We start from the raw sequence: 27980 nt of genomic DNA on the forward strand, positions 1-27980 counted from the left end.
ACCGTACACTTCACAAATCTGTCGATGAATTTCTGCAGCAGGCAGGTTCCTTGCTGACAAAAACCATATCACTAAGCGAACCTCACATGCGGAGGGTGAGTTGACAGTACTTTGAATGACACTGGAATGGACTAGGATTACGAAATTGGCTATGACCCCAGGACTTGACGAAGCGGATTTTTAGTATAAGTATGTGTTCTGTTGTATTGTCTGGTTTGTACTGTCTAAATCTTTTGTATGCTGTGCTTTTTGTTGCTGTTCACCGCCCCGAGTCGCCCTCGGGCTGAGAGGGGCGGTCAATAAATGCAAAAAATAAATAAATAAATAAATAATAAATAAATCACAGAACAGAACTGTACAGGTGAGCTACAGAGCGGAAACTGAGCACAGTTGTTCCCGAGGCATGCCAGTACACGACGCACGCGCTCATTGCGGTATGCGCGTGAACTACTAGTGTGTACAACAAAACGGGCCTTACTTTAAAAATACCCCTCGTATTTTTTTTAATTTCACTGAAATACAGTGTTCCTCGCTACTTTGCTTTTAGCGGACTCGCTGTTTCACGGGTTTTTGAAAATATTAATATTAAATTTATTTATTTATTTACAGTATTTATCTACCGCCTTTCTCAAACCTGGGAGGGGGGCCCAAAGCGGTTATTTACGTCCAGTGGAGGCCAGGGACCTCAGAAGTGCGGCAGTCTCAGGCACAGCGGGGAAGGCCTCCCTCCCTGGCCTCCACAGACCCAGGAAGTGTGGCAGCCTGGGGTGGGGCGGGGAAGGCCTGCCTCCCTAGCCTGCTGCTGTCTGCATGGCTACGAAGGCTCTGTCGGGGTCTGCGGAGGCCAAGGAGGCAGGCAGGCACCCTTGGGATGGGCTGGGAGGCAGGTAAGGAAGTGTGGGTAAAAAAATAATATATAATATATATATAATAATGTATAAATATTAAAATTAATATGGCATCCCTATTTCACGGATTTTCACTTATCGTGGGTGGTCCTGGAACAAAATCCCCATGATAAGTGAGGGAACACTGCATTTCTAATCCATCCTTCTTTCGAGATCTTGAATGAAGAGCCTTCAGGAGTGGCCTAGTTCTGTATTATTGCATGATAAGGGTTGGATTGGATGGCTCTTGAGGTCCCTTCCAACTCTACGATGCTAACAGATCTTAGGATATGAGACAATTCTTAAAAGCATTTCAAAAATCCATCATCTTGTATGAAATTGGCAAAAAGAAATTAGAAAACAAGCTGGATGGCACTGAAACCAGAAGGCTTATACACTGCTGTTTGAGATTGCAAAAACAGCAATCCCAAGAGGCAACCTGGCCAGTGAACTGTGCAGAACATTCTCTTCATAGGAGAAGTGGGTTCTATATTTCAATGCATCCTACTAGAACAGGAGTGTTGTCTGAAGGGGGAGAAAAAGGAGCTCGGAAGCTGTGGTATTCCATAGACGTAAGACCAGGTCAAAGATGACTTGCCCTCAACAGCAGCTCATCTCAAATTCATATTTAAACGTCAGGAGAAGCCTGCTGAAACCTCCTGCTACAGAAGTGAAAGGGCTTAATGAGTGAATATTTCAAAGGGCTCCGAGCTGTCTTTAGGAGGATGATTAAACCTTCCAGGATAAGGGGGGTAATCTCGGTGACAGCATTAAGAACCTCACAAACACGTGAACCGCTATGCTCTTTTCTGGAACTTAAGATAATTTGAAAGGGAAATTTGCTTGACTATTTCCATTTTTCCGCTGCTTGCCTCCTGTGTAGTCCAAAATAGCTCTGCTCCCTGCATGAAGCGCATATGCCTATCAGCACATTCATCGATTTTACAGGTTTTTCTACCATTTCAAAGCTGTAGTGGAGCTAGGGCTTGCAAGGACAGAGAATGGAGACTTTTTGAGCTTTGATTAATGTAGATAATGACATTAATGTGCTAACCCTTTCAGGTCTGTCCCATTATCTCTGGGTTTAGCGTCAATTCTAACAGAAAATTTATTTTCCCAGACACCAAATAGTTATGAGCTATGTCTGAAATTATGGTTTAAATGCTGGACTAGGATCCCAAAGTTTGAATTCTCAAAGCCATGGGATCCCACTTTGGGCAAGTCACAATCTCTCAGCCTCAGAAGGGTGTCATGGCAAGCACCCCCCTGGAACAAATCGTGCAAATAAAATCCTATACTAGGTTCACCTTAGTTTTCTATAGAATACCAACAACAAATCTCTGTTTCAATCCTAAGTGTTTAAGGATGGCTACGTCCCAAATGTGCATTGGCTTCACAAAAGACCTGCTCATGGAAGAGCTGGAACCTGTTAGAACTGGTTTCTTATGCCTGCATTTCGGGACTCTCCTTCAGGGTGTGGATGTAGGGACTGTGATGAGAAGCACCTGCCTTCCGTAATTTATTCATTACACCCCTGGACCTGAGAAACCTGTTTATTGAGAGGTGGCAGAAAAACAAGAAGAAAATTGTATACACTAAATATATAAAGCATTTCCAGTTTGTTTATCAACTACTGATGGCATCCTTCATTATATTAAAATATTATAATATAATATTAATAAGATATTATAATTATATATTTTATATTACATGTAATATTACTAATAATATTACAATATAAGGGTACGCATGTCCAGTGTGGAACACATCTCACCACACTAAAACAGTAGATGTGGCTCTTAATGAGACATGCCGCATTATCACGGGGTCCCTGCGCCCTACACCACAGGACAAATTACGCTGTTTAGCCAGTATTGCACCACCTGACATCTGCCGGGAAGTAGCAACCAATAGTGAAAGGACCAAGGGAGTGACATCTCCAGCTCATCCCCTGTTTGGGTATCAGCCAGCACGTCAACGACTTAAATCAAGAAATAGTTTTCTAAGATCTACAGAGACACTCGCTGGAACACCTCAGCAAGCGAGAGTCTAAAAGTGGCAGGCTCAAACCCAGAACCTCAATCAATGGTTGGTACCAAATGAGAGACTCCCCCCTGGGCACACAGAAAACTGGGCGACTTGGAAGGCGCTGAACAGACTGCACTTCGGCACCACGAGATGCAGAGTCAACATTAAGAAATGGGGCCACAAAGTGGAATCCACAACATTCGAGTGGGGAGAAGAGCAAACCACTGACCACCTGCTGTAATGCAACCTGAGCCCTGCCACATGCACAATGGAGGACCTTCTTATAGTAACACCAGAGGCACTCCAAGTGGCCAGCTACTGGTCAAAGGACATTTAATCAACTACCAAGCTTGCAGACTTTGTGTTTTGTTTGAATGTTTGTTTGTTAAAAATGCAATACAACTGTTTGGCTTGCTTGTAGTGCCCAGAATTGGACACAATATTCTAGCTGTGGTCTAACCTTGGCTAACCTAACCCCACCTAACATATGCTTGGTGGGGATGAGGGACAGGGCCTTCTTGGCGGTGGCCCTACGCCTGTGGAACTGGCTCCCCAGAGAGATCAGGTCGCCTTCTTCCTTTCTTTCTTTTAAGAAGAAGGTTAAATCATGGCTCTGGGACCAGCACCTTGGATGTTGAACCGGACTGAAATTGGCTATATGGTTGATGACAATGTTTTTAACGTTTTTTTAACTTAATGTTTTAAACTGTTGCTTTTTGTGCTTATATTTATATTATATTGAGGCTTTGAATTGTGGCCGGTTTGTAAGTCCCCCTTCGGGGATTGAGAAGGGCAGGATAGAAATATTGGAAATAAATAAATAAAATTTCTAGTTTTGAGAAAATGTGCTACATCCAGGAGCTTCTTGGAACGAGAACTGATCTTTGGAGGCTCATTTTGGGATGATCTTCCCTTATGTCAGGATCATTTGCAGCTTGCACTTTCCCCACTGGTGTAATGGATGCTCCCAAGTGCGCATTTGAAAGAGCTGTTTTTCTCTGGCTGAGCCTCCCACACTGTTTTGGTTGCAGACAACCTGTCAGTTTTAAAGAGAGCGGAGATTTGACAGAAGCAATGCTTCTTCTCTTCCAACAGGACACGAGTTGTTTTTATAGCGCAATTTAAAAAATATATAGTTTATTGAAGGCATAAGAGGATAAACCAACATACTCAGGGAGAATAATCCCGGGGTAAACACTTATTACTTACTCTTAAATTGATATATTTTCTGCCTAACACCCCTTCGTCAAAATTCAAATATTGCATGCTATCTTGGTTGCCAACAGACCTTATGGCAATGGGCACAACTGTTTTGGTCACCTGGGACCGACAGGTGCTGTCTCCCTCTTGCTTCTTGCATGCACACCCCTTTCCTTCCAGGATTGCCCCATTTGCCAGGGAACAGGTGGCGGCGATATTCACCCACTCCTTCACCACGCAATCCTTCCATGTGTCACCAATCAGTCGGAGAGATGTCAGTTACACTCAGTTTCTTACTCCACCCCCAAGATAACATTTTGGGACAAATTATCCAGGCCTACGCGTGTGTGGGACATGTTCTCCATTCCCTATAAAGAGAAGAAACTTGTCGCCCTCCCTGTTCGCCATCTCCAGCCTCCAGTCGGTTCACACTCCAGAATGCTTCTGAATACAGGCAGTTCCCAAGTTACAAAGATAGGTTCTGTAGGTTTGTTCCTGAGTTGAATCTGTATGCAAGTCGGAACAGGTATATTTTTGAAGTGTAACTCCAGACAAATATCTATCTACAGTAGAGTCTCCAACCTTCGCTCATCCAACGTTCTGTATTATCCAACACAGTCTGCCTCCCACCCGGATCCACAGCATTCAATACATTGGGATGTTTTGGTGCTAAATTCGTAAATACAGTAATTAATACATAATGCTACCGTGTATTGAACTGCTTTTTTCTGTCGATTTGTTGTAAAACATGATGTTTTGGTGCTTGATTTGTAAAATCATAACGTATTTTGACGTTTAATAGGCTTTTCCTTAATCTCTCCTTGTTATTTAACATTTTCGCTTATCCAATGTTCTGCCTGCGCCTTTATGTTGGATAAGCGAGACTCTACTGTATCTACCGTATATTCCGGCATGTAAGACGACTGGCCGTATAAGACGACCCCCAAATTTTTCGGTCAAAATATAGAGTTTGAGATATACTCGCTGTATAAGATGACCCCTCTTCCAACGCACACCAAATAAAAATTCAAAAAGCATCAGATTTGATTTCAATATGGTAATTTTCCTATTACTGTACCTCCTTCTCTGCCTCTCAGATCTCGCACATGCGCACCTGCACCGCTTCACTGCAGTCTTCAGGAGCGAGATCTAAGAGGCAGACGAGGAAGTACGATAAAAGGACACAAGGGTGGGCCAGACAGGTAAAGGAGGTGTGTTTTTCCGGGTCCAGAACCACTCTATCTCTTTTTTCCATACCCCGGGCGCCCCGGATGCCTGCAGCTTGCTCCGTCCTTCACTTACACCTTCCCGGTGAGGCGCCCCTTCACCTCACCATAGGGACAGCATTAAGTCCATGAACCCTGATGAATGGATTTTCTTCTACCGTACTTGTACAGCGTCGCCCTTAATGCTTTCATACAGTCGCTGCATACGGCAAGGACGCCGCCACTGCCATTTTTGAGCTCCCCCCCACCATATGCGGCAACCACAGATTCTCCAATCTGGATTAGAAATGTATCACCCGCTCTATAAGACGACTCCCGGAGTATAAGACAGCCCCTGACTTTTGAGAAGATTTTCTTGGGTTAAAAAGTAGTCTTATACACAATAAAATACGGTACTACATAACATTATCATGTACTGAACTGATTTTTTTTCTGTCAATTTGTTGTAAAACATGATGTTTTGATGTTTAATTTGTAAAACCATAACATAATTTGACGTTTAATAGGCTTTTCCTTAATCTCTCCTTGTTATCTAACATTTTCGCTTATCCAACGTTCTGCCAGCCCATTTATGTTGGATAAGCGAGACTCTACTGCAGGGGTCCACAAACTTTTTAAACAGAGGGCCAGGTCACAGTCCCTCAAACTGTTGGAGGGTCAGATTATAATTAAAAAAAACATGAATGAATTCCCATGCACACTGCACATATCTTATTTGTAGTGCAAAAAACACTTAAATGCAATACAATAATTAAAATGAAGAACAATTTTAACAAATATAAACTTATTAGTATTTCAATGGGAAGTGTGGGCCTGCTTTTGGCTGATGAAATAGGATTGTTGTTGTTGTTGTTGTTGTGTGCTTACAAGTCGTTTCAGACTTAGGTTGACTCTGAGCAAGGGCCGGGTAAATGACCTTGGAAGTCTGTATCCGGCCCCCGGGCCTTAGTTTGAGGACTCCTGCTCTACTGTATCTAAATATCTACATATATTAGCTTTGGCTAGCATAGGGAAGGGTTAACACCCCTTTGGGTTTTCCTTTGCTGTCTGTGCCCCTGTTCAGAAAATTTCACCTCGTTTTCTGTCCCTGTGATGATTGGATTTTGGAAAAATTGGTTTGTTGTGGAAAAAAGGATTGGTGATAAGGCTTCAGTGGAAACCCCGTTTCCCCACAATAATATTTTTTTCAGGAAGCGATTTTCCTTCCACGGGGATGATTCCTCTCATTTGCTGTCGTCCCAACCCCGTTCTTAACTAGGAGTCATTTGTAAATTGGATGTTTGTAACTCGGGGACTGTCTGTATCTCCAGGCACCGAACATAGCCACTCAATATGGTCAATATCCCATCCACACCCCCTCTCCCCATTTCCTGTTGCAGATTCAACAAGCCTATAACTACTGACCTATAATGAATACAGTGGCTGGCAGCACAGATGGTAGACCTTTCCTATATTACAGTGGTTCTCAACCTACTTAATACCGCGACCCCTTAATACTGTTCCTTATGTTGTGGTGACCCCCAATCATAACATTATTTTTGTTGCTACTTCATAACTGTAATTTCCCTATTGTTATGAATCATTGTGTAAATATCTGATGTGCAGGATGGATTTTCATTCACTGGACCAAATTTGGCACAAATACCCAATATGCCCAAATTTGGATACTGTTGGGGTTGGGGAGGGAGATTGATGTTGTCATTTGGGAGCTGTAGTTGCTGGGATTTATAGTTCACCTACAAAGAGCATTCTGAACTCTACAAACAATGGAATTGAACCAGACTTGACACACAGAACTCCCATGACATATAGAAAATGCTGGAATGGTTTGGTGGGCATTGACCTTGAGTTTTGGGAGTTGTAGTTCACCTACATCCAGAGAGCACTGTGGACTCAAATAATGATGGATCCGGACCAAACTTGGCACAAATATTCCATATGCCCAAATATGTACACAGGTGGAGTTTGGGGGAAATAGACTTTGACATTTGGGAGTTGTAGTTACTGGGATTTATAGTTCACCTACAATCAAAGAGCATTCTGAACACCACCAACTATGGAGTTCAGAATGAAAGAACTCTGTGCCAACCCAAACTTGGCACACAGTTCTCCCATGACCAACAGAAAATACTGGAAGGGTTTGGTGGGCAGTGTCCTTTGGTTTTGGAGTTGTAGTTCACCTACATCCAGAGATCACTGTGGACTCAAACAATGATGGATTTGGACCAAACTTGACACGAACACTCAATATGTCCAAATGTGAACTCTGATGGAGTCTGGGGAAAATAGACCTTGACATTTGGGAGTTGGAGTTGCTGGGATTTATAGTTCACCTACAATCAAAGAGCATTCTGAACCTCACCAATGATAGAATTGGGCCCAAACTTCCCAACCAGAACCCCCATGACCAACAGAAAATATTGTACATTTTGACTGTCCTTGGCGACCCCTCCGACACCTCTTCGCGACCCCCCCCCAGGGGTCCCGACCCCCAGGTTGAGAAACACTGCTATATTAGAATTAGGTCCATCTCTCCCCCGTGAGATACTGAGTTCTGTGCATTCCCACAGTCAAACAGCTCTTACGGTCAGGAAAATCTTCCTAATATTTAGATAGAATCTCTTTTCCTGCAGTTTGAATCAATTGCTCTGTGTCCTGGCCTCTGAAGCAGCAGAAAATCAGATTCACTCCCCAATGTGGCATCTTTTCAAATATTTAAACATAGCTTCATGTCCCTTTCAGCCTTCTCTTCTCCAGACAAAACATATCCACCTCCCTAAGCCTCTCCTCTTAGGGATTTATAGCTTCCAATTAAGGTTCCCTTCTTTGGACATGTTCCAGCTTGTCCATATTTATTTATTTACACCATTTCTATCCCGCCCTTCTCACCCCCCGAGGGGGGACTCAGGGAGGCTAACACAGGCAACAATTCAATGCCACAATATCAATACAACAATGTAAAATCAAATACATAGCAAATTAAAACAGTAACATTAATTAAAATCACATACTCATATAATAACATAGTTGCCTAATCACAAAGTCACGTAGCCATTTCCAATTGTCATAACAGTCCTATGGTTCGGATTCAGTGTCTAAAGTGCTGCTGTGCCCACTAGCCAAAAGCCAGGCTCCAAAACCACAACTTTAGCATTTTCCTAAAAGTAAGGAGGGAGGACACCGATGTAATCTTGCTGGGGAGTGAATTCCACAAGCAGGGGGCCACCACTGAGAAGGCCCTGTCTCTCGTCCCCACCAGACGCATTTGTGACGCTGGTGGGACCGAGAGCTGGGCCTCCCCAGTAGATCTTAAATTACGAGGTGGAACGTAGAGAGATATACATTCGGAGAAGTAAGCTGGGCCAGAGCCATATAGCGTTTTATAGGTCAAGACCAGCACTTTGAATTGTGCTCGGAGGTGGACTGGCAGGCAATGGAGCTGACATAACAGGGGGGTGGTGTACTCGCTGTATGGCGCTCCGGTGAGTAATCTGGCTGCTGCCCGTTGGACTAGTTGAAGTCTCCGAACAGTCTTCAAAGGCAACGCCACGTAGAGTGCATTGCAGTAATCTATTCGGGATGTAACCAGAGCGTGTATGTCATATCCTTCCTGAACTGTGATGCCCAGAGCTGTTATTCCAGCTTAGATCTGAGCACAATCAAAAGCGCACCCAAATACCTGGGAGTCACTCTGGACTGTGCTCTTACCTATAAGAAGCATTGCCTGAACATCAAGCAAAAAGTGGGTGCTAGAAACAGTATCATACGAAAGCTGACTGGCACAACCTGGGGATCACAACCAGATACAGTGAAGACATCTGCCCTTGCGCTGTGCTACTCTGCTGCTGAGTATGCATGCCCAGTGTGGAACACATCTCACCACGCTAAAACAGTGGATGTGGCTCTTAATGAGACATGCCGCATTATCACGGGGTGTATGCGCCCTACACCACTGGAGAAATTACACTGTCTAGCCAGTATCGCACCACCTGACATCCGCCGGGAAGTGGCAGCCAATAGTGAAAGGACCAAGGCAGAGACATCTCCAGCTCATCCCCTGTTTGGGTATCAGCCAGCACGTCAACGACTTAAATCCAGACATGGTTTTCTAAGATCTACAGAGACACTCGCTGGAACACCTCAGCAAGCGAGAGTCCAAAACTGGCAGGCTCAAACCCAGAACCTCAACCAATGGCTGATGCCAAATGAGAGACTCCCCCCTGGGTACACAGAGGACTGGGCGACTTGGAAGGCACTGAACAGACTGCGCTCTGGCACCACAAGATGCAGAGCCAACCTTCAGAAATGGGGCCATGAAGTGGAGTCCACGACATGCGAGTGTGAAGAAGAGCACACCACAGACCACCTGCTGCAATGCACCCTGAGCCCTGCCACATGCACAATGGAGGACCTTCTTGCAGCAACACCAGAGGCACTCCAAGTGGCCAGATACTGCTCTAAGGACATTTAATCAACTACCAAACTCACAAATTTTGTATTTTCTCTGTTTGTTTGCTTTGTTCTGTTAGAAATGTAATATAATTGACTGGCTGCCCTGACACGAGAAATAAAAATCTGACCAAAGCAGAACAGATTGGGACTATGACTTCCCTCAGTCTTGATGCAGCCTAGAATCACTTTGGCCCTCTTAGCTGCAGCATCACAATGTTGACCCATGTCCAGCTTGGGGTCCGCTAAGACTCCTAGATCCCTTTCACATGAACTGTTTTCAAGCCAAATACCACCCATCCTACACTTGTGCGTTTCATTTTCAGCCTACGTTTAGCACTACACATCTCTAGAAATTTTAAAGCAGATTGGACGGACATCCCTCAGGAGCCATTTAACTGTGTCTTCCTCCCTGGCAGAAAAAGGTTGGACTAGATGGCCTTGCAAGGGATGTGTATGGGTTTGTAGTTATTTGTGTGACTGTGTGGCCTGGTGAGTGGGAAGCCCTGAGGATGAGATCTAATCTCGCTGGGGAGCAAATTCCACGAGTGGGGGGGCCCACCACTGAGAAGGCCCTGTCCCTCGTCCCCACCAGACGCATGTGTGACGCTGGTGGGACCGAGAGCAGGGCCTCCCCAGTAGATCTTAAATTACAAGGTGGAACGTAGAGAGAGATACGTTCGGATAAGTAAGCTGTCCCGGAGCCGTATAGGGATGGGAACTTCCACATTCCTTGTTGTTATTATCCCTTTTTTTCCTCTCTTAAAAGAGACTCAAACCAGCTAACAATGTTGTTGCTGTTATCTATATAAATAAAAATGTAATGTTCGTTTGTGGGATTGACATAACTCAAAAACCACTGGACGAATGGACACCAAATTTGGGCACAAGACACCTATCAGGCCAACAAGTGACCATCACTCATAAAAATACTGAAATATACAGCAGAAGATAAAATAAAAAATACATTACATGCACAAAATGCATGCAAAATACAATGCATGCACAAAACCACACACACACACATATACGCAAACAGACATATACACAAATATATACACACACAGCACATATACACACTGGCCCACAGCAATGCGTGGCAGGGGACAGCTAATTAATTAATTAATTAATTAATATTAATAAAGATTAATATTAATTTATTTATTAATATTAATAAAGATTATGGGGATGTTTTGGGTTATTCCTTATAGTGTGGACCAGTGACGGGGGAATTATTATTATTACTACTGCTGTTGTTGTTGTTGTTATTATTATTATTCCATTTTTTTCTCTCTCAAAAAGGACTCAACACAGATATCAACATTAATAAAATTAAACAAGGACCAAAAGAATGTGTTGGGTGAAACCTGATAGTGTGGGTGAGCAACCCTGAGGAGGAAGAGACATTATTATTATTATTATTATTATTATTATCATCATCATCGTTGTTGTTGTTGTTAATATTATGATTGCATATATCCTGCTTTTTTTCTCCCTTAAAATAGACTCAAAGTATCTAAAAATGTCATGTTATTAATAAAACAAGGACTAAAGGAGTGTGCTGGGTGATACCTAACAGTGTATTATTACCATTGTTGTTATTAATAACACACACACACACACATATATCCATTTGAGAGAAAAAGACACTCAAAGCTGCTAACAATGTCATGTTATTAATAAAATGCAATAAAACAAGTATTAAAGGAATATGTTGGGTGATACCTGACAATCTGGGCCAGTGGCAGGGGAATTATTATTTTTACTGTTGTTGTTATCAGTAATAGTAGTAATACTATTTACATCCTGCTTTTTCTCCCTTAAAAGAGACTCAAAGCTGCTAACTATGTCATGTTATTAATAAAACAAGCACAAAAGGAATGTGTTGGGTGATACCCGAGTGTGGCCTTGTGGCTGAGTTCCTGAGGACAGATCATCATTATTACTATTATTATATTAGTAATAATAATAATAAAAATGGAAAAGATGGACTAAAATAATGTGTTGGGTGATACCTGACAGGTATTAATAATATGCTGCTTTTATTATTATTACTACCAAAAATACGGTTTTGTTATTACTATTAATAATAATTAAATGCTGTTTTATTTTTACTACTATTACTAATAACAATATGCTGCTTTAATATTAATAATATTAACAATATGTTGCTTCTATTATTACTATTATTAACATGCAGCTTTATTATTACTATAAACAATATGCTGCTTCTATCAATATTTATTAATATTATTACTATTAACAATATGCTACATTATTACAATTATTATTAACAATATGCTGCTTCTGTAAATATTTATTAATATTTCTTATTATTTATTAATATTATTAATGGTAAGCCACCCCGAGTCCCCGTTGGGGGAGATGGTGGCGGGGTATAAAGAAAGTTTATTATTCTTATTTATTAATATTATTATTACTGTTATTAACAATATGCTGCTTCTATTATTATTACTACTACTAATATTTTAATAATGTATTACTATTAATAACAATATGCTGATTTATTATCATTATTATTAATAATAATATGATGCTTTATTATTATGGTTATTATTGACAATACACTGCTTCTATTACTATTCTTATTTTATTAATATTTCATTATTATTAATAACAATACGCTGCTTTATTATTATGACTATGATGAATAATATGCTACTACTTTATTACCATTATTATTAACAGTATGCTGCTAATAATATCTATTGGCATTATTATTACTGTTATTATTAACAATATGCTGCTTCTATTACTACTACTATTTTAATATTTTATGACTATTAATAACAATATGCTGCTTTATTATCATTATTAATAATACGTTGCTTTATTATTACTTTTATTATTAATTATATGCTGCTTCTACTGTTATTACTACTACTATTTTAATATTTTATGACTATTAATAACAATATGCTAATTTATTATCATAATTATTATATGGTTATTATTGACAATACGCTGCTTCTATTATTTCTATTCTTATTTTATTTATTAATATTTCATTATTATTAATAACAATACGCTGCTTTATTATTATTACTAGGATGAATAATATGCTACAGTTTATTACCATGATTATGCTGCTATTAATATTTGTTGACATTATTACTGTTATTATTAACAATATGCAGCTACTATTATTATTACTACTACTACTATTTTAATATTTTATTGCTATTAATAACAATAGGCTGCTTTATTATTAATATGATGAATAAATAATATGCTACTGCTTTATTACCATTATTATTATTACTATTATTATTATTATCATGATTTATTATTACTATTAAGAATAATATGCCACTGCTTTATTACCATTATTATTAACAATATGCTGCTATTAATAATTGTTGACATTATTATTACTGTTATTATTAACAATATGCTGCTTCTATTATTACTACTACTATTTTATTAATATTTTATTACTATTAATAACAGTAGGCTTATTTTATTCCTACTCTAATATTTTTATTATTATTAATAACAGCAGGCTGCTTTTGTTCCTACTCTTCCTCTTGATAATAAGATGTGCTGCTTTATTGTAATTACTATGATGAATAATATGCCACTGCTTTATTACCATTATTATTAACAATGTGCTGCTATTAATATTTGTTGACATTATTATTACTACTATTATTAACGATATGCTGCTTCTATTACTACTACTATTTTAATATTGGAATGACTGGGGCGGGGCAAAGGACTGTTGTCTGCTGGAGATAGGTGTGAATGTTTCAACTGACCACCTTCATTAGCATTTGAAGGCCTGGCTGAGCCTGGGGGAATCTTTTGTTGAGAGGTGTTAATATGCTGCTTCTAAGCCACTCAAACCCAAATACCATCCATGGGAAGGCAGGAATATATTCCCCAGACCCCTTCCGCCTCCCCCCCGAAGGCAACTCGGTGACAACCAGGAAGGCCCTCCAAGATGGCGCCGGGTGGAGAAGCCCCCCTGCCCGGCCGGCCTCCCTCTCTCCCTCTCGACTAGGCCTCACTCAGTCACGACTAGGCCCCACTCACCTGGAGCTCGGCCCTCTCGGCCTCCCAGCGGCTCTTCTCGGCCTCGAAGCGGGCCCATTCGTGCTGGATGAAGTGCAGGATGCCGGGGAGGCTCAGCTCGGCGCGGCCCGAGGCGGAGGAACCGGAGGCCGGCTGCTGAGGCGGAGGGGGAGGCTGGTCTCCCCCCGCCGGGAAGGCCTGGGCCTGGGCTTGGGCCTGCTGCTGCGCTCGGAGCCCGGCCTCCATTGGCGGCGGCGGAGGAGGAGGAGGCGGCTGTTGCTGCTGCTGCTGCTGCTGCCACATAGTGAGCCTCTCCGCCCGCGCGAGGGGGGAAAACCGAGCCAGGGGCCGCGCCGAAGGCCCACTTCCTGCCAAATAGTGAGCCGGAAGTGAGGCCTACCAACCAAGGCTCCGGCTACTGACTGGCTAGCTAGGAGGCAGAGCGAGAAGGAAAGGTTCCCATGGCAACCATAGGTGAGCGCTCTTCTCCCCACCTCCCTCCCCCTCCCCGTCTCTCTTCTTTCCTATTTCCTTTACTGCTAATTGTGCCTCTTTCTATAGCTTTTCCTTTCTCCTTCCATCGCTCGCCCCCTTTTTCTCTTTCTCAATGGTACGTTCCCAGGTTGTCTTGCCTTCAGGCGGGAGATACCATTCCAGTAAGAGGGGGGAATATGAAGACTTGGAAATGGTACGCTCCTAGGTTGTCTTGCTTTCAGGCGGGAGATACCATTCCAGCAAGAGGGGGGAATATAAAGACTTGGAAATGGGTCGTTCCCCAGGCGGGATATACCATTCCAGCAAGAGGGGGGAATATAAACATTTGGAAATGGTACGCTCCTAGGTTGTCTTGCTTTCAGGCGGGAGATACCATTCCAGCAAGAGGGGGGAATATGAAGACTTGGAAATGGAACGCTCCAAGGTTGTCTTGCTTTCAGGCGGGAGATGCCATTACTACAAGGGGGGGGGGAATATAAAGACTTGAAAATTGAACGTTCCCGGGAGATACCATTTCAGCAAGAGGGGGGAATATGAAGACTTGGAAATGGTACGCTCCAAGGTTGTCGTTCCCCAGGCGGGAGATACCATTCCAGCAAGAGGGGGATATAAAGGACTGCAAGTATTCCCCCTTCTCTTTTTATATGGTACGTTCCGATTTCTGTTTAGAACAGGAGGTGGGAGATACCATTTCAGTGGGAAATGGAGTGAAGGCAGCAAGGGGAAATAGGGAATAGGACTGGAAGTATACCCCCTCTCTTTATATGGAACGTTCCAATTTCTGTTTATAAAGGGAGATGGGAGATACTATTCCAGCAAGCGGGGGGAATATAAAGGACTGGAAGTATACCCCCTCTCTCTTTATATGGAACGTTCCAATTTCTGTTTATAATAGGACATGGGAGATACCATTCTAGTGGGAAAAGCGGGAGTGAAGGCAGCAGGGGGAAATAGGGAATAAAAGGACTGGAAGTATCTCCCCTCTCTCTTTATATGGAACGTTCCGATTTCTGTTTTGAACAGGAGGTGGGAGATACCATTACATTGGGAGAAGGGGGTGTGAAGGCAGCAAAGGGAAATAGGGAATAGGACTGGAAGTATCTCCCATCTCTCTTTATATGGAACGTTCCAATTTCTGTTTAGAACAGGAGGTAGGAGATACCATTCTAGTGGGAAAAGGGGGAGCTGTGAGGGGTGCGCCTTTCCTCCATCACTACCCCCTTTTACCTTTCTCTTTGAAATGTTCCCAGGTGCTTTTGCTTAAGCTGGGAAGTACCATTGATGCGGAAAGGGGGACTATTTTTGGTTCCCCCCTTTCCTTCTCGGTGGAACTTTCCCACCGCTTTCTCTTAATAGAGATGGAAGGTACCACTGCAGCAGCGCGGGGGAGTTCGCAACAGCATCTCCCCTTTTCTCTCCAATTCTAGGGAACCCTCCCATCTCATTCTCTTGCAGGAGATACCATAACAGAGGCGGAGGGGGATGAGGTGGGAGGAACCAATCGGGAGGAGATTGAGATCTCCATAGAAACCACAAAGACTGGCTGGAGGAGATGGAGGGATGGACCAGTTGCCTAGCAACAGCTGCATCCCTCATCCTGGAAGAACTACAAATCCCAAAATCCCCCTTCCTCTATAGTTTATTTATTTATTTATTTATTTACTTTGCTTCTATACCGCTGTATCTCAAGCCCGAAGGCGACTCACAGCGGTTCACAAACAGTAAAAACAGTAGAAACAGCAGTGGTTCCATACAACATATAACAATTGACTTAACACATTATCCATAAATTACCGATAGCAATGACAATGCACAATTATTACAAAAAACAACCGTACCCAATCTTCTCATCATCCAAGCGTAGTCCAGGTTCGTCGTCCATTGTTCCATTCCTATGTTCCATTACCAGATTGCACTAAATTACTCAAACGCCTGCACAAACATCCAGGTCTTCACCTTTTTGCGGAATACCATTAGAGATGGTGCTAGTCTAATGTCCGTAGGAAGGGCGTTCCACAGCCGAGGAGCCACCACCGAGAAGGCCCTATCTCCCATCCCCGCCAGCCGAGCTTGAGAAGCAGGCGGGATCAAGAGCAGGGTCTCCCCGGAAGATCTCAAAGTCCTGGTGGGTTCATAGGCAGAGATGCGGTCAGATAGGTAGCTTGGGCCGGAACCGTTTAGGGCTTTAAAGGCCAACGCCAGCACTTTGAATTCAGCCCGGTAGCAGATCGGTAGCCAGTGGAGTTGGCGCAACAGGGGGGTTCTTCCATTCTGGGAAGAATAGTCCAAATAGGAGGAACTCAGACCGGCTATTTGTAAATATAGTATTAATATTTAGTTGTACTATTATACTAAACATTAATAATATTATTAATATACATAATATTAATATTTATTGAGGATAAGTAAATATTATTGGGGATAAATGGGCAAGTGGGTTTGCCATAGGCACCAAAGCATAGTGAAATAAATTACCGTATATACTCGAGTATAAGCCGACCCGAATATAAGCCGAGGCACAAAAAACTAGGAAAACCTATTGATTCGTGTATAAGCCGAGGGTGGGAAATGCAGCCACTGCAGGTAAATTTCAAAATAAAAATAGATATCAATAAAATGACATTAATTGAGGCATCAGGAGGTGAAATGTTTTTGAATATTTACATAAAACTGTAATTTGAGATAAGACTGCCCAACTCTGATTAAATCATTACATATCTTCAATGTAAATGTACTTACGTATCCTTCCAACAACAATAAAGAGAGTAAAATAATAAATATTATAATAATAATAAAGTAAAATAATGGAAATGCAATAATAACAGTAATAATAGAGTAGAACAATAAATGTACTAATAGAGTAAAATAATAAATGCAATAATAATAATAAAGTAAAATAATAAATCTAATAATAATGATAATAATAATAAGGTAATAATAATAATAATAAAGAGAGTAAAATAATACATGAAATAAAAATAATACTAATAACAGAGTAAAATAATAAATAACCTTGACTTGAGTATAAGCCGAAGGGAGCTTTTTCAACCTAAAAAAGGGGCTGAAAAACTAGGCTTATACTCGAGTATATACAGTATTATGTAATTTCTCCCATTTTTGTCTTTTTATGAAATGTCTAGCCATTATCTGCCACACGTTGCTGTGGTCCAATCTGTGTATATGTGTTTGTGTCTGTATATATTTGTCTATATGTGTGTTTGTGTATATATATATGTAGTTTAGCACATGCGTTGTAATGTAATTTTTGTTATTTGGCTTTTTAACTCTCTTCTGCTTTGTTGTTTGGTGTTTTTATGAGTGATGGTCACTCATTGGCCTGAAAGGTGTATTGTGTCCAAATTTGATGTCAATTTGTCCAGTGGTTTTTGAGTTATGTTAATCCCACAGACAAACATTACATTTTTATTTATATAGATAGTTGGCAGCCTCATCCATCCAGAGTGGGAAGAACTCAGAGTTGCGATGGCAACCAGGAAGTGGGAATTGTCAAAGCAATAAGGCCTTCCATCCATTGAGAAACACCCCCCCTCCAAAAAATAAGAAATACATAATATATTAATATCAGGAAAATATGAGGTTCCCAGAATAATAGCTGTGGAGTTGCTGGAGCATTTTTGTGGAGCCTAATACAGGTGAAGCATCCCTTATTTGGAAATCCAAACAAGTGGCTGAGAGAGTGGCACCTTTTCGGTCTTTCATTGCATCTCAGCTTGTTCAGTTTCCTTTTCAGCCTCCTGAATGTTGCTTTGGAGGGAAGAAAGCGCCTTGTTGATCCTGCCGAACACCATTGCCATCCTGTCTCTCCACAACAGGTATTTTCTATGAATCTTATTCAAGCTGAATCATGAATCAGTTATATATAAATTACAACTATCTATGGCTGGCCATCTGTCGGGAGGGCTCAGATGGTGCCCTCCTGCCTGGCAGAATAAGGGTGGACTCTATACCAACTCTAGTGTTCTGTGAATCTAAGTGTATTCAAGCTGCATCATATATCAGTTATATTTATTTATTTATTTATTTATTACTTGCACTTGTTAACCGCCGCTCTCAGCCCTAGGGCGACTCGTGGCGGTGTACAAAACATAGAGAAAACAACAGTTTACAATGATTCAAGACCACAACACAACATCTTACTAATACAAACATCTAATTAAACTAAAAATCCGCTTCGTCTTATTTTGGGGTCATAATCAATCTCATGGTCGTAGTCCATTCCGGTCGTCATTCCGATAACATAGCACTCAGTTGAAGGCCTTCTCGAAGAGCCATGTTTTCAGGCCCTTACGGAAGGCCATAAGGGAGGGCGCCTGTCTAATTTCAGCAGGGAGGGAGTTCCATAGCCATGGGGCCACCACCGAGAAGGCCCGCTCTCTTGTCCCCGCCAGGCGTGCCTGTGAGGCAGGCGGGACCGAGAGAAGGGCCTCCCCAGATGATCTCAAGGTCCTCGTGGGCTCGTAGGCCGAGATGCGGTCCGCAAGGTATTTTGGGCCGGAACCGTTTAGGGCTTTGTAGGATAGCACCAGCACCTTAAATTGGGCCCGGTAGCAAATCGGCAGCCAGTGGAGCTGGGACAGCAAGGGCGTTGTATGCTCCCTGCGTCCCGCTCCAGTTAACAACATGGCTGCCGCGCGCTGGACTAGCTGGAGCTTCCGGGCCGTCTTCAAGGGCAGCCCCACGTAGAGAGCGTTGCAGTAGTCGAGGCGGGATGTGACCAAAGCGTGTACCACCGTGACCAAGTCAGACTTCCCAAGATACGGATGGTGCCCTCTTGCCTGGCAGAATAAGGGTGGACTCTATACCAACTCTAGTGTTCTGTGAATCTAAGTGTATTCAAGCTACATCATATATGTTATATATCAATTATATCTACCTGTGGCTGGATGGCCATCTGTCAGGAGGGCTCGGATGATCCCTTTCCATCTGGCAGAAGGGGGTTAGACTGAATGACCTTTGGGAGTATCTTCCAACTCTGGGATCTAAGGGTATTCAAGCAGCATCATAAACCAATATATACAAATTATATCTCTCTATGGCTGGGTGGCCATCTGTCTGGGGGGATCAGATGATGCCTTCCTGCCAACTCTAGGATTCTATGAATCTAAAGGTATTGGAGCTGCATCATAAATCAATTATATCATAATTATATCTATCGCTGGATATGTTGGGTGAGTGGGATTATTAACAAAAGACTGAGTAACTTATTAGTAGCAGTGTGACCCAACATCAGTAGCACATAGGAGGTTGTTCTTTGCAGCAAAATAATATGGCTGCACTATTTACAAAAACAAGGTTTCCATAACAGAAATAAAGTTCTTTATACTGCCTTCTTTGCTTCCACACTGGGCTTCTTTGTTATGCAGATAAACAGCTTCGCTCTCACAGAGCCTTCTCTCACACCAAACTTACTCAGGAGCTTCACATAGTAGCTTTACACACTGTGGGGCCTTCTCACACAGACTAAGGCCTACCTCACACTGTGAGGCCTTCTCACACTAAGGCCTACCTCACACTGTGGGGTCTTCTCACACAGACTAAGGCCTACCTCACACTGTGAGGCTTTCTCACACAGACTAAGTCCTACCTCACACCGTGAGGCCTTCTCTCACAGACTAAGGCCTACCTCACACTGTGGGGCCTTCTCACACAGACTAAGGCCTACCCCACACTGTGAGGTCTTCTCTTGCAGACGAAGGCCTACCTCACACTTTGAGGCCTACCTCACACTGTGAGGCGTTCTCTTGCAGACTAAGTCCTACCTCACACTGTGAGGCTTTCTCACACAGACTAAGGCCTACCTCACACTGTGAGGCCTTCTCACACAGACTAAGTCCTACCTCACACTGTGAAGCCTTCTCACACAGATTAAGGCCTACCTCACTGTGAGACCTTCTCAAACAGACTAAGGCCTACCTCACACTGTGGGGCCTTCTCACACAGACTAAGGCCTACCTCACACTGTGAGAGAAGGCTGTGAGGCCTTCCCTCACAGACTAAGTCCTACCTCACACCATGAGGCTTTCTTTCACAGACTAAGACCTACCTCACACTGTGAGGCCTTCTCACACAGTAAGGCCTACCTCACACGGTGAGGCCTTCTCACGCAGACTAAGGCCTTCTCACAGAGTGAAACCTTAATCCCACTGAGGTTTACCATAGACGGATAGCTATTAATCTATATCTGCTTATATAGAACTGCAGCTTTTGCTGAGCCATTGCATCCATTTATCCCTTTCAGTGCTGGACTCTTTAATTACATCATATTTGTAATTAAAAATACCTAGTTAATTTTTAATATTTCTGAAAGGATGGCCATCTGTCGGGAGGGCTCGAATAGTGTCCTCCTGCCTGAGAGCATAAGGGTGGACTCTATTCCAACTCTAGGATTGTATGAGTCATGACTGATTAGGGCTAAGGCCTACGTCACACTGTGAGGCCTTCTCACAGAGTGAGACCTTTCTCCCACTGAGGTTTACCTTAGACTGATACCTAAGGTATACTATTCGGGAGGGCTCTAATAGTGCCCTCCTGCATGAGAGCATAAGGGTGGACTCGATTCCAACTCTAAGGTTGTATGAGTCACGACTGATTACGGCTAAGGCCTACCTCACTCTGTGAGGCCTTCTCTCACAGGCCTACCTCACACTGTGAAGCCTTCTCACAGAGTGAGACCTTTCTCCCACTGAGGTTTACCTTAGACCGATAGCTATTATTCTACAGGCACACTTGCATATATAGAACTGCAGCTTTTGCTGAGCCATTGCATCCATTTATCCCTTTCAGTGCTTGACTCTTTAATTACGCATTTTTGTAATTAAAAATACCTAGTTAAATACCTATTTCTGACAGGATGGCCATCTGTCGGGAGGGCTCATATAGTGTCCTCCTGCCTGAGAGCATGGGGGGGGGGGCTCTATTCCAATTGTATGAGTCATGGCTGATTACAGTTATTAAACTCCTTAGTTTATTTTCTCTAATCACAACATTGCCTTTCGTGTCCAAACCGCCCTCCTGCAATGTCGACCGCCTTCCTTTTCTCTTGCCCTCGGAAGAAGAGGAAGCGTATCATTGTTCCCTTGCAAACAGAAGCCGCCGCCGATCCCTCCGGGGAAATGAGCAAAGCTTGATCTAAACAAGATTAAGTGGTGCTGCCCCTCCGCAGCCCATCTGCTCCGCCAGGAAGATTAGCGGCTCCTTTGACAAAAACATATGTGCAAGGGTTGTGCTCATTAGGATGACTCCTTTGTTTGGCTCCTTTGCTGGTGGTTGATGCCCAGCAGGAACCGAGAAAGACTCATGCGGCAACATTGGCATCATCCATCGGTAAGAAGGCCATTTCTCATACTGAAGCGTAAAGATATCAATCTTGCCACTGGCACCAATTATAGAGAAGTGTGAGTTATCTAACACCAAGTATCCCACAGCGGCACACCACTGTAAAGGATTATATGTAATATCACACTACTGGACGCTAGTATGGTAGCGAGATGATGTTAGATGTATGTAATGGTAGAGTGAACACTGCTTCAGTCTTCTTTTGGTTTAATGCTGCCACCAACCCAAGATGCCTTAGGATTTTTAAAGTGAGTTTCTGAGGTAAACTTTTCCCCTTCTGCCAACACAACTCTTCCCTTAGCTCCCAGAATGACTGTTTGGATAATAGAACTTCCTGTGGTATTAGGAGGTTAAAGAGACTGTAATTATCACAAAGGATTACTGATAGATTGAGGAACGATAGAGACTTTATGAAAGTTAAATAGAAAAAAATATTTATACAAAACAGACAATTAACTTCTTCTGAGAGGCACAAAACGTTTGACTTGTTACAAAAGTGTACTATAGCTTGGTGGTTGCTTGAAAAGAGTTGCTTCACTTGGTTACATACAGAGCTAATCAAACAGATATAGATGCTGGTTACAAAAATCCCTCACCCTACTTCAGAGAAATTGCAATGAGTTTCTGACTAACCTAACCTAGGCAGTCCCCTGAGTTATCAGCTAACTCTCCCAAAGTTCTTACAGCTAACTAACTCAGTCTAGAGAGGTAATCCCTTGTGCTATCTCCCACAAGAAATCAGGTTGCTGCTAATAGAACTTCCTGTGGTATTAGGAGGTTAAAGAGACTGTAATTATCGCAAAGGATTACTGAAAGATTGAGGAATGATAGAGACTTTATGAAAGTGAAATAGAAAAAAAGTATTTATACAAAACAGACAATTAACTTCTGAGAGGCACAAAACGTTTGACTTGTTACAAAAGTGTACTATAGCTTGATGGTTGCTTAAAAATAGTTGCTTCACTTGGTTACATACAGAGCTAATCAAACAGATATAGCTGCTGGTTACAAAAATCCCTCATCCTACTTCAGAGAAATAGCAATGAGTTTCTGACTAACCTAACCTAGGTAGTACCCTGAGTTATCAGCTAACTCTCCCAAAGTTTTTACAGCTAACTAACTCAGTCTAGAGAGCTAATCCCCTTGTGCTATCTCCCACAAGAAATCAGGTTGCTGCTTGACCTTTCCTGTCAGGTAATTAGCCCTTCGGCTGTTAGGAATTATGGGAGTTGAAATCCAAAACACCCGGAAGTTTGCCCATGCCTGGACTAAAGAGAAAGCAAAGTGTTGATAAGTCAGGTGCTTTAATATAACCAGAGTGAGGATAATTTTTGACTGACCCCCATATTTGTCCGGCATGTTAAAAGCCTCACCGCCACAGTCACCATCCTTCTCTCTTTCTTCTCCATGATCTCAGGCAAAGTGAAGGTGGATGGATGACCCTGGGACGGCAGGACCCTCTTGGGCCTGGGGAGCAGAGTGCTTTGTCCGCGGCTCGGCTCTCGCAAGATGCGCATCACCTTCTGCCAAGGTGTGTTGGGAGTCGCCATTGCGGTCAACCTGCTGGTCCTGTACTACATCTCCAGCCTGCAGCAGCGCCTCTTGCAGCGTCACCGGGACCACCCTCACCATGGCTCCCGCTCCTCACTCTGTCCTACATTGAAGCCCGGCTTAACCGTCCTCATCCGGGAATTTGAGGACTTTGAGAACTATGTCCCCGAGGTGGTGCGGTCCTTCTTGAAGCAAGACCCGGAGCTGAATATAGTCGTGGCAGCTGACCGCTTGCCCTACCCTCCTATGCTTCTCCCCAATGCTCCTAACATCCACGTCGTCGTCCTCAAGCCTTCCCCAGACCGGCCTGCCTATGTGTTCAAACCCGAGACGTACGTGAGGACGGAATACATGGCCTTGGTGCCCGACGGGGTGAAGGCGGACATGGCGACGGCCCAACTGGAGCAAATGTTGGAGGAGTTCCGGAGCAGCCAAACTAAGGTTGAGATGGTGGCCGCTCCGGTCCGCTCGCCGGCCCCACTCCAGTGCCTGAACCTCAAGGTGAGCCTTAAAAAATGGACGGCCGAGTATACGCCGGCCCCTCCTGCCTCTAGACTTTGCACGGCCTTGACCGGGGAAGCCGTGGTCCTCCTCCGCACCAAGGACTTCTTCAACCTCTCCCTCCCCTTGGCCCGGCCCTTGTTGACCTCCCTCTTCGTCCAGACCTCGCTCCGAGGCTGGGCCGTCCGCCTCCTGGACGTTTCCTTCTCGCTCCTCCACCAGCCCTTGCTCACCTCCTCTCACAACCAGTGGAAGGCCGACAACTTGGCCAAGGCCAACCGCCTGCAGCTCTTCCGAGACTTCGGCCTCAAGCGGGTGATCCTGGAGGACGGCAAGGAGCAGTGGTTCGGCTGCGGCAAGGAGACGCCGCGCTGCTTCGGCACCATCCACGACGACACCCCGGATTACCTCTACCAGGACCGCTGGACCCCGCCGTGCTGCCTCCGCGCCTTGAGGGAGACTGCCAAATACGTCGTCAACGTCTTGGAGACCTCCGGAGTGCGCTACTGGCTGGAAGGGGGCACGCTCCTCGGGGCGGCCCGCCACCAGGACATCATCCCTTGGGACTACGACGTCGACCTCGGCGTCTACTTGGAGGACATCCCCAACTGCGAGCTGCTGAGGAACGCCGAGTCTGGCTCCGTTGTGGATGAGAAGGGCTTCGTCTGGGAGAAGGCCATCGAGGGGGACTTCTACCGCGTCCAGTACAGCGAGCACAACCACTTGCACGTCGACCTGTGGCCCTTCTACCCCAAGAACGGCTTGATGACCAAGGACACCTGGATGGACCACCGGCAGGACATCGAGTTCCCCGAACACTTCCTGAAGCCCTTGGTGCCCGTCCCCTTCGCCGGCTTCCTGGCCTTAGCGCCCAACGACCTCCGGGGATTCCTGGAGCTGAAATTCGGCGTAGGGGCCATCGAGAAGCCAGAGTACCCCAACCCAGCCATGAAGAGCATGGAGAAGGGGAGGTGAAGGGCGGTCCTTCGGCATTTCAAACCTTTGGCCTTCCTTTACCCATCAGTGAGCACAAGCAATGGGTCATCAAAGTGTTTACATGCCCATTTACTGTCTTTCCGTCATGTGTACAAACTGGGGAAGGTGTTTACAATATTGCAGCCTCTTTCACGAAGTACTTTGATGCCACTTTGATTGCTATCTGGAATTCTGGGATCTGTAGTTTGGTGAGCTCTCAGGCACAGAACTATAAACTGAATGAGATGTAGTTTTACGATTACATGGCGGGATTGGACTAGATGGCCCATGTGGTCTCTTCCAACTCTATTATTCTATGATGATGATGATGATGATGATGGTGATGGTGGTGTTTATTTATACCCAGCTTTATCTCTCCTGAAGGAGACTCAAAGCGACTTAACATACTATTACATTGCAGGGGATTGGACTAGATGGCCCATGTGTCCCCTTGGGGAGAGAGGGCCAAATAATAATAATAACAATAATAACAATAACAACAACAAGCACAACCACTTGCACGTCGACAACAACAATTGACAGCCCTTTCAACATGTATACAAATTGGGGAAGGTGTTTACAACACCACAACCTCTTACACGAAGTACTTTGATGCCACTTTGATTGCTATCTGGAATTCTGGGATGTGTAGTTTGGTGAGCTTTCAAGCACAGAACTATAAACTAAATGAGTTGTGGTTTTACGACTACATGGCAGGGGATTGGACTAGATGGCCTATGTGGTCTCTTCCAACTGTATTATCCTATCCTGATGATGATGATGTTTATTTATACCCTGCTTTATCTCTCCCAAAGGAGACTCAAAGCGACTTAACATACTATTACATTGCAGGGGATTGGACTAGATGGCCCATGTGTCCCCTTGGGGAGAGAGGGCCAAATAATAATAATAATAATAATAATAATAATAACAACAATAATAATTGGCAGCCCTATCAACATGTGTACAAACTGGGAAAGGTGTTTACAACACCGCAACCTCTTTCACAAAGTACTTTGATGTCACTTTAATTGCTATCTGGAATTCTGGGATCTGTAGTTTGGTGAGCTCTCAGGCATAGAATTATAAACTATGTGTCCCCTTGGGGAGAGAGGGCAAAATAAGAATAACAGCAACAACAACAATAATTGACAGCCCTTTCAACATGTGTACAAACCGGGGAGACCAAGGTGCTTGTTTATAAAGCTATTGTCCTCCCAACCCTGCTATATGCCTGCGAAACGTGGACTGTCTACAGACGTCATAAGCAACTCCTGGAACGATTCCTCAGCGTTGCCTCCAAAAAAATTCTTCAAGTGCAGCATTTTTCCGAATGAAGCAGAGCATGTTTGAGGACCGGGACATCCGTAGGGAGACCAAGGAGCTTGTTTGTAAAGCTATTGTCCTCCCAACCCTGCTATACGCCTGCGAGACGTGGACTGTCTACAGACGTCACATGCAACTCCTGGAACGATTCCATCAGCGCTGCCTCTGGAAAATCCTGCAAATCTCTTGGGAAGACAAGCGGACAAATGTCAGCGTGGTGGAAGAAGCAAAGACCACCAGCATTGAAGCGATGCTCCTCCACCATCAACTCCGCTGGACCGGCCACATTGTTCGGATGCCTGACCACCATCTCCCAAAGCAGTTGCTCTACTCCGAACTCAGGAACGGAAAATGGAATGATGGAGGACAGGAAAAGAGATTGAAAGATGGGCTCAAAACCAACCTTAAAATCTCTGGCATAGATACCGAGAAGTGGGAAGTCCTGGCTCTTGAGCGCTCCAGCTGGAGGTCAGCTGTGACCAGCAGTGCTGCAGAATTTGAAGAGGCACGAATGGAGGGCGAAAGAGAGAAACGTGCCAAGAGGAAGGTGCGTCAAGCCAACCCCGACCAGGACCGCCTTCCACCTGGAAACCGATGCCCTCACTGCGGGAGAAGATGCAGGTCAAGAATAGGGTTCTAGAGTCATCTACGAACCCACCACCAGAACACCAAACTTGGAGGACCATCATCCTCAGACTAAGAGGGATCGGCTAAGTAAGTAAAGGAAGGGTTTGTTTATTTTTAGTAGCCTTTCTTAGGTCTTTAATAGCCCAATGTAATGCAGCTTTCCTCTTTCTCCTTCTGCCTTCCAACTTCCCTTAGCAATTATTGTCATTTCATGATACAACGTGATGTCGTCATTTTGGTTTTGTTTTGAGATTTCACGCTCTGAAATCCATTCATCTCACCCTCAGTCGACAAGTAAACTTCCCAAGATGCCTTGAATACTAAGCAAGGACCATTAAAACCAGTTCAGGACTCGTCTCTAATGGTATGGAAAAGATGTCCTCATTTTCTTTGGTGCCGTTCATACAACTCATTAACTCTGGTGCTGGGTGCGTGTTTCAGAACGCAGGGGAAATGTTATTGTTCTAAATGAATGACACTTCAAACGATGTGGCGACCCCGTTCCTGGGTATTGTGCAAAATGCAAAGATGGATGTGAAATAAACACCGATGTGAAAACACTGAACGATTTGCCCAGATGTCATGATTATATTAGTTTTCCTCCTGCTTTTCAGAATCGAGATGAGAGGGTGTATCTGTTCCAGGCATGAGGAGGAAAAGGAAAGGGCCCGAGGCTGTTAGGAATTGTGGGAGTTGGAGTCCAAAACACCCGGAGGGTCCAAGTATGCCCAGGCCTGCTGTAGAGAAAATACTAGCTGTACCCACCACGAGTTGCTGTGGCCAACCTTCTCTCCCTCTTTCTCTCCTTCTTCCTTTCTTCCTTCTTTCCTTCCTTCTTTCTTTCCTTCCTTCCCTCTTCCCTTCCTTCCTTCTTTCCTTCTTTCCTGCCTTCTTTCCTTCCCTCCCTCCCTCCCTCCCCTTTTTTCTTTCCTTCTCTCCTTCCTTCCTTCCCTCCCTCCCTCCCTCCCTCCCTCCTTCCTTCCTTCCTTCCTTCCTTCCTTCCTTCCTTCCTTCTTTCCCTCCTTCTTTCCTTCCTTCCTTCCCTCCTCTCCCCCTCCCCCTCCCCCCTTCCCTTTTTCTTTCCTTCTCTCCTTCCTTCCTTCCTTCCTTCCTTTCCTCCCTCCTTCTTTCCTTCCTTCTTTCCCTCCCTCCTTCCTTCCTTCCTTCCTTCCTTCCTTCCTTCCTTCCTTCCCTCCTCTCTCCCTCCCCCCTCCCTCCCTTCCTTCCCTTTTTCTTTCCTTCTCTCCTTCCTTCCCTCCCTCCCTCCCTCCCTCCCTCCCTCCCTCCCTCCTCCCTTCCTTCTTTCCCTCCTTCTTTCCTTCCT

The 27980-nt window shown here is 44.0% G+C and overlaps 2 protein-coding genes across 4 annotated transcripts in view; one reads left to right on the top strand and one right to left on the bottom strand.

Annotated features, from left to right (window-relative positions):
* Positions 1 to 14192, bottom strand: part of LOC132777249 (striatin-4-like) — a 53087-nt gene extending 38895 nt beyond the window's left edge. For both annotated transcript variants that reach the window (XR_010908828.1, XM_067461841.1), the window contains exon 1: positions 13847 to 14192. Coding sequence is in view for 1 of the 2 variants with exons in the window: in XM_067461841.1 (XP_067317942.1) it covers positions 13847 to 14128 (282 nt within the window). In the remaining variant the exon portion in view is untranslated. The remainder of the gene's footprint in view (positions 1 to 13846) is intronic.
* A 6-nt stretch (positions 14193 to 14198) lies between these two features.
* LOC137094701 (ribitol 5-phosphate transferase FKRP-like) lies at positions 14199 to 27221 on the top strand. 2 transcript variants are annotated; one of them, XM_067461842.1, is made up of 3 exons: positions 14199 to 14299; positions 18072 to 18153; positions 23094 to 27221. In XM_067461842.1, the coding sequence occupies exon 3, from the start codon at positions 23186 to 23188 to the stop codon at positions 24701 to 24703; it is 1518 nt and encodes a 505-aa protein (XP_067317943.1). In that variant the 5' UTR covers positions 14199 to 14299; positions 18072 to 18153; positions 23094 to 23185; the 3' UTR covers positions 24704 to 27221. The 2 variants fall into 2 exon arrangements, with proteins under 2 accessions (XP_067317943.1, XP_067317944.1); XM_067461843.1 differs by having other exon boundaries at positions 14206 to 14299; positions 18060 to 18153.
* Positions 27222 to 27980: the final 759 nt, after the last annotated feature.

This window comes from Anolis sagrei, chromosome Y (genome assembly GCF_037176765.1).
Source record: "Anolis sagrei isolate rAnoSag1 chromosome Y, rAnoSag1.mat, whole genome shotgun sequence".
Taxonomy (NCBI): Eukaryota; Metazoa; Chordata; class Lepidosauria; order Squamata; family Dactyloidae; genus Anolis; species Anolis sagrei.

Excerpts from the sequence above, each read along its gene's own strand:
- LOC137094701 (XM_067461842.1), top strand. The coding sequence starts at position 23,186 with ATGCGCATCACCTTCTGCCAAGGTGTGTTGGGAGTCGCCATTGCGGTC.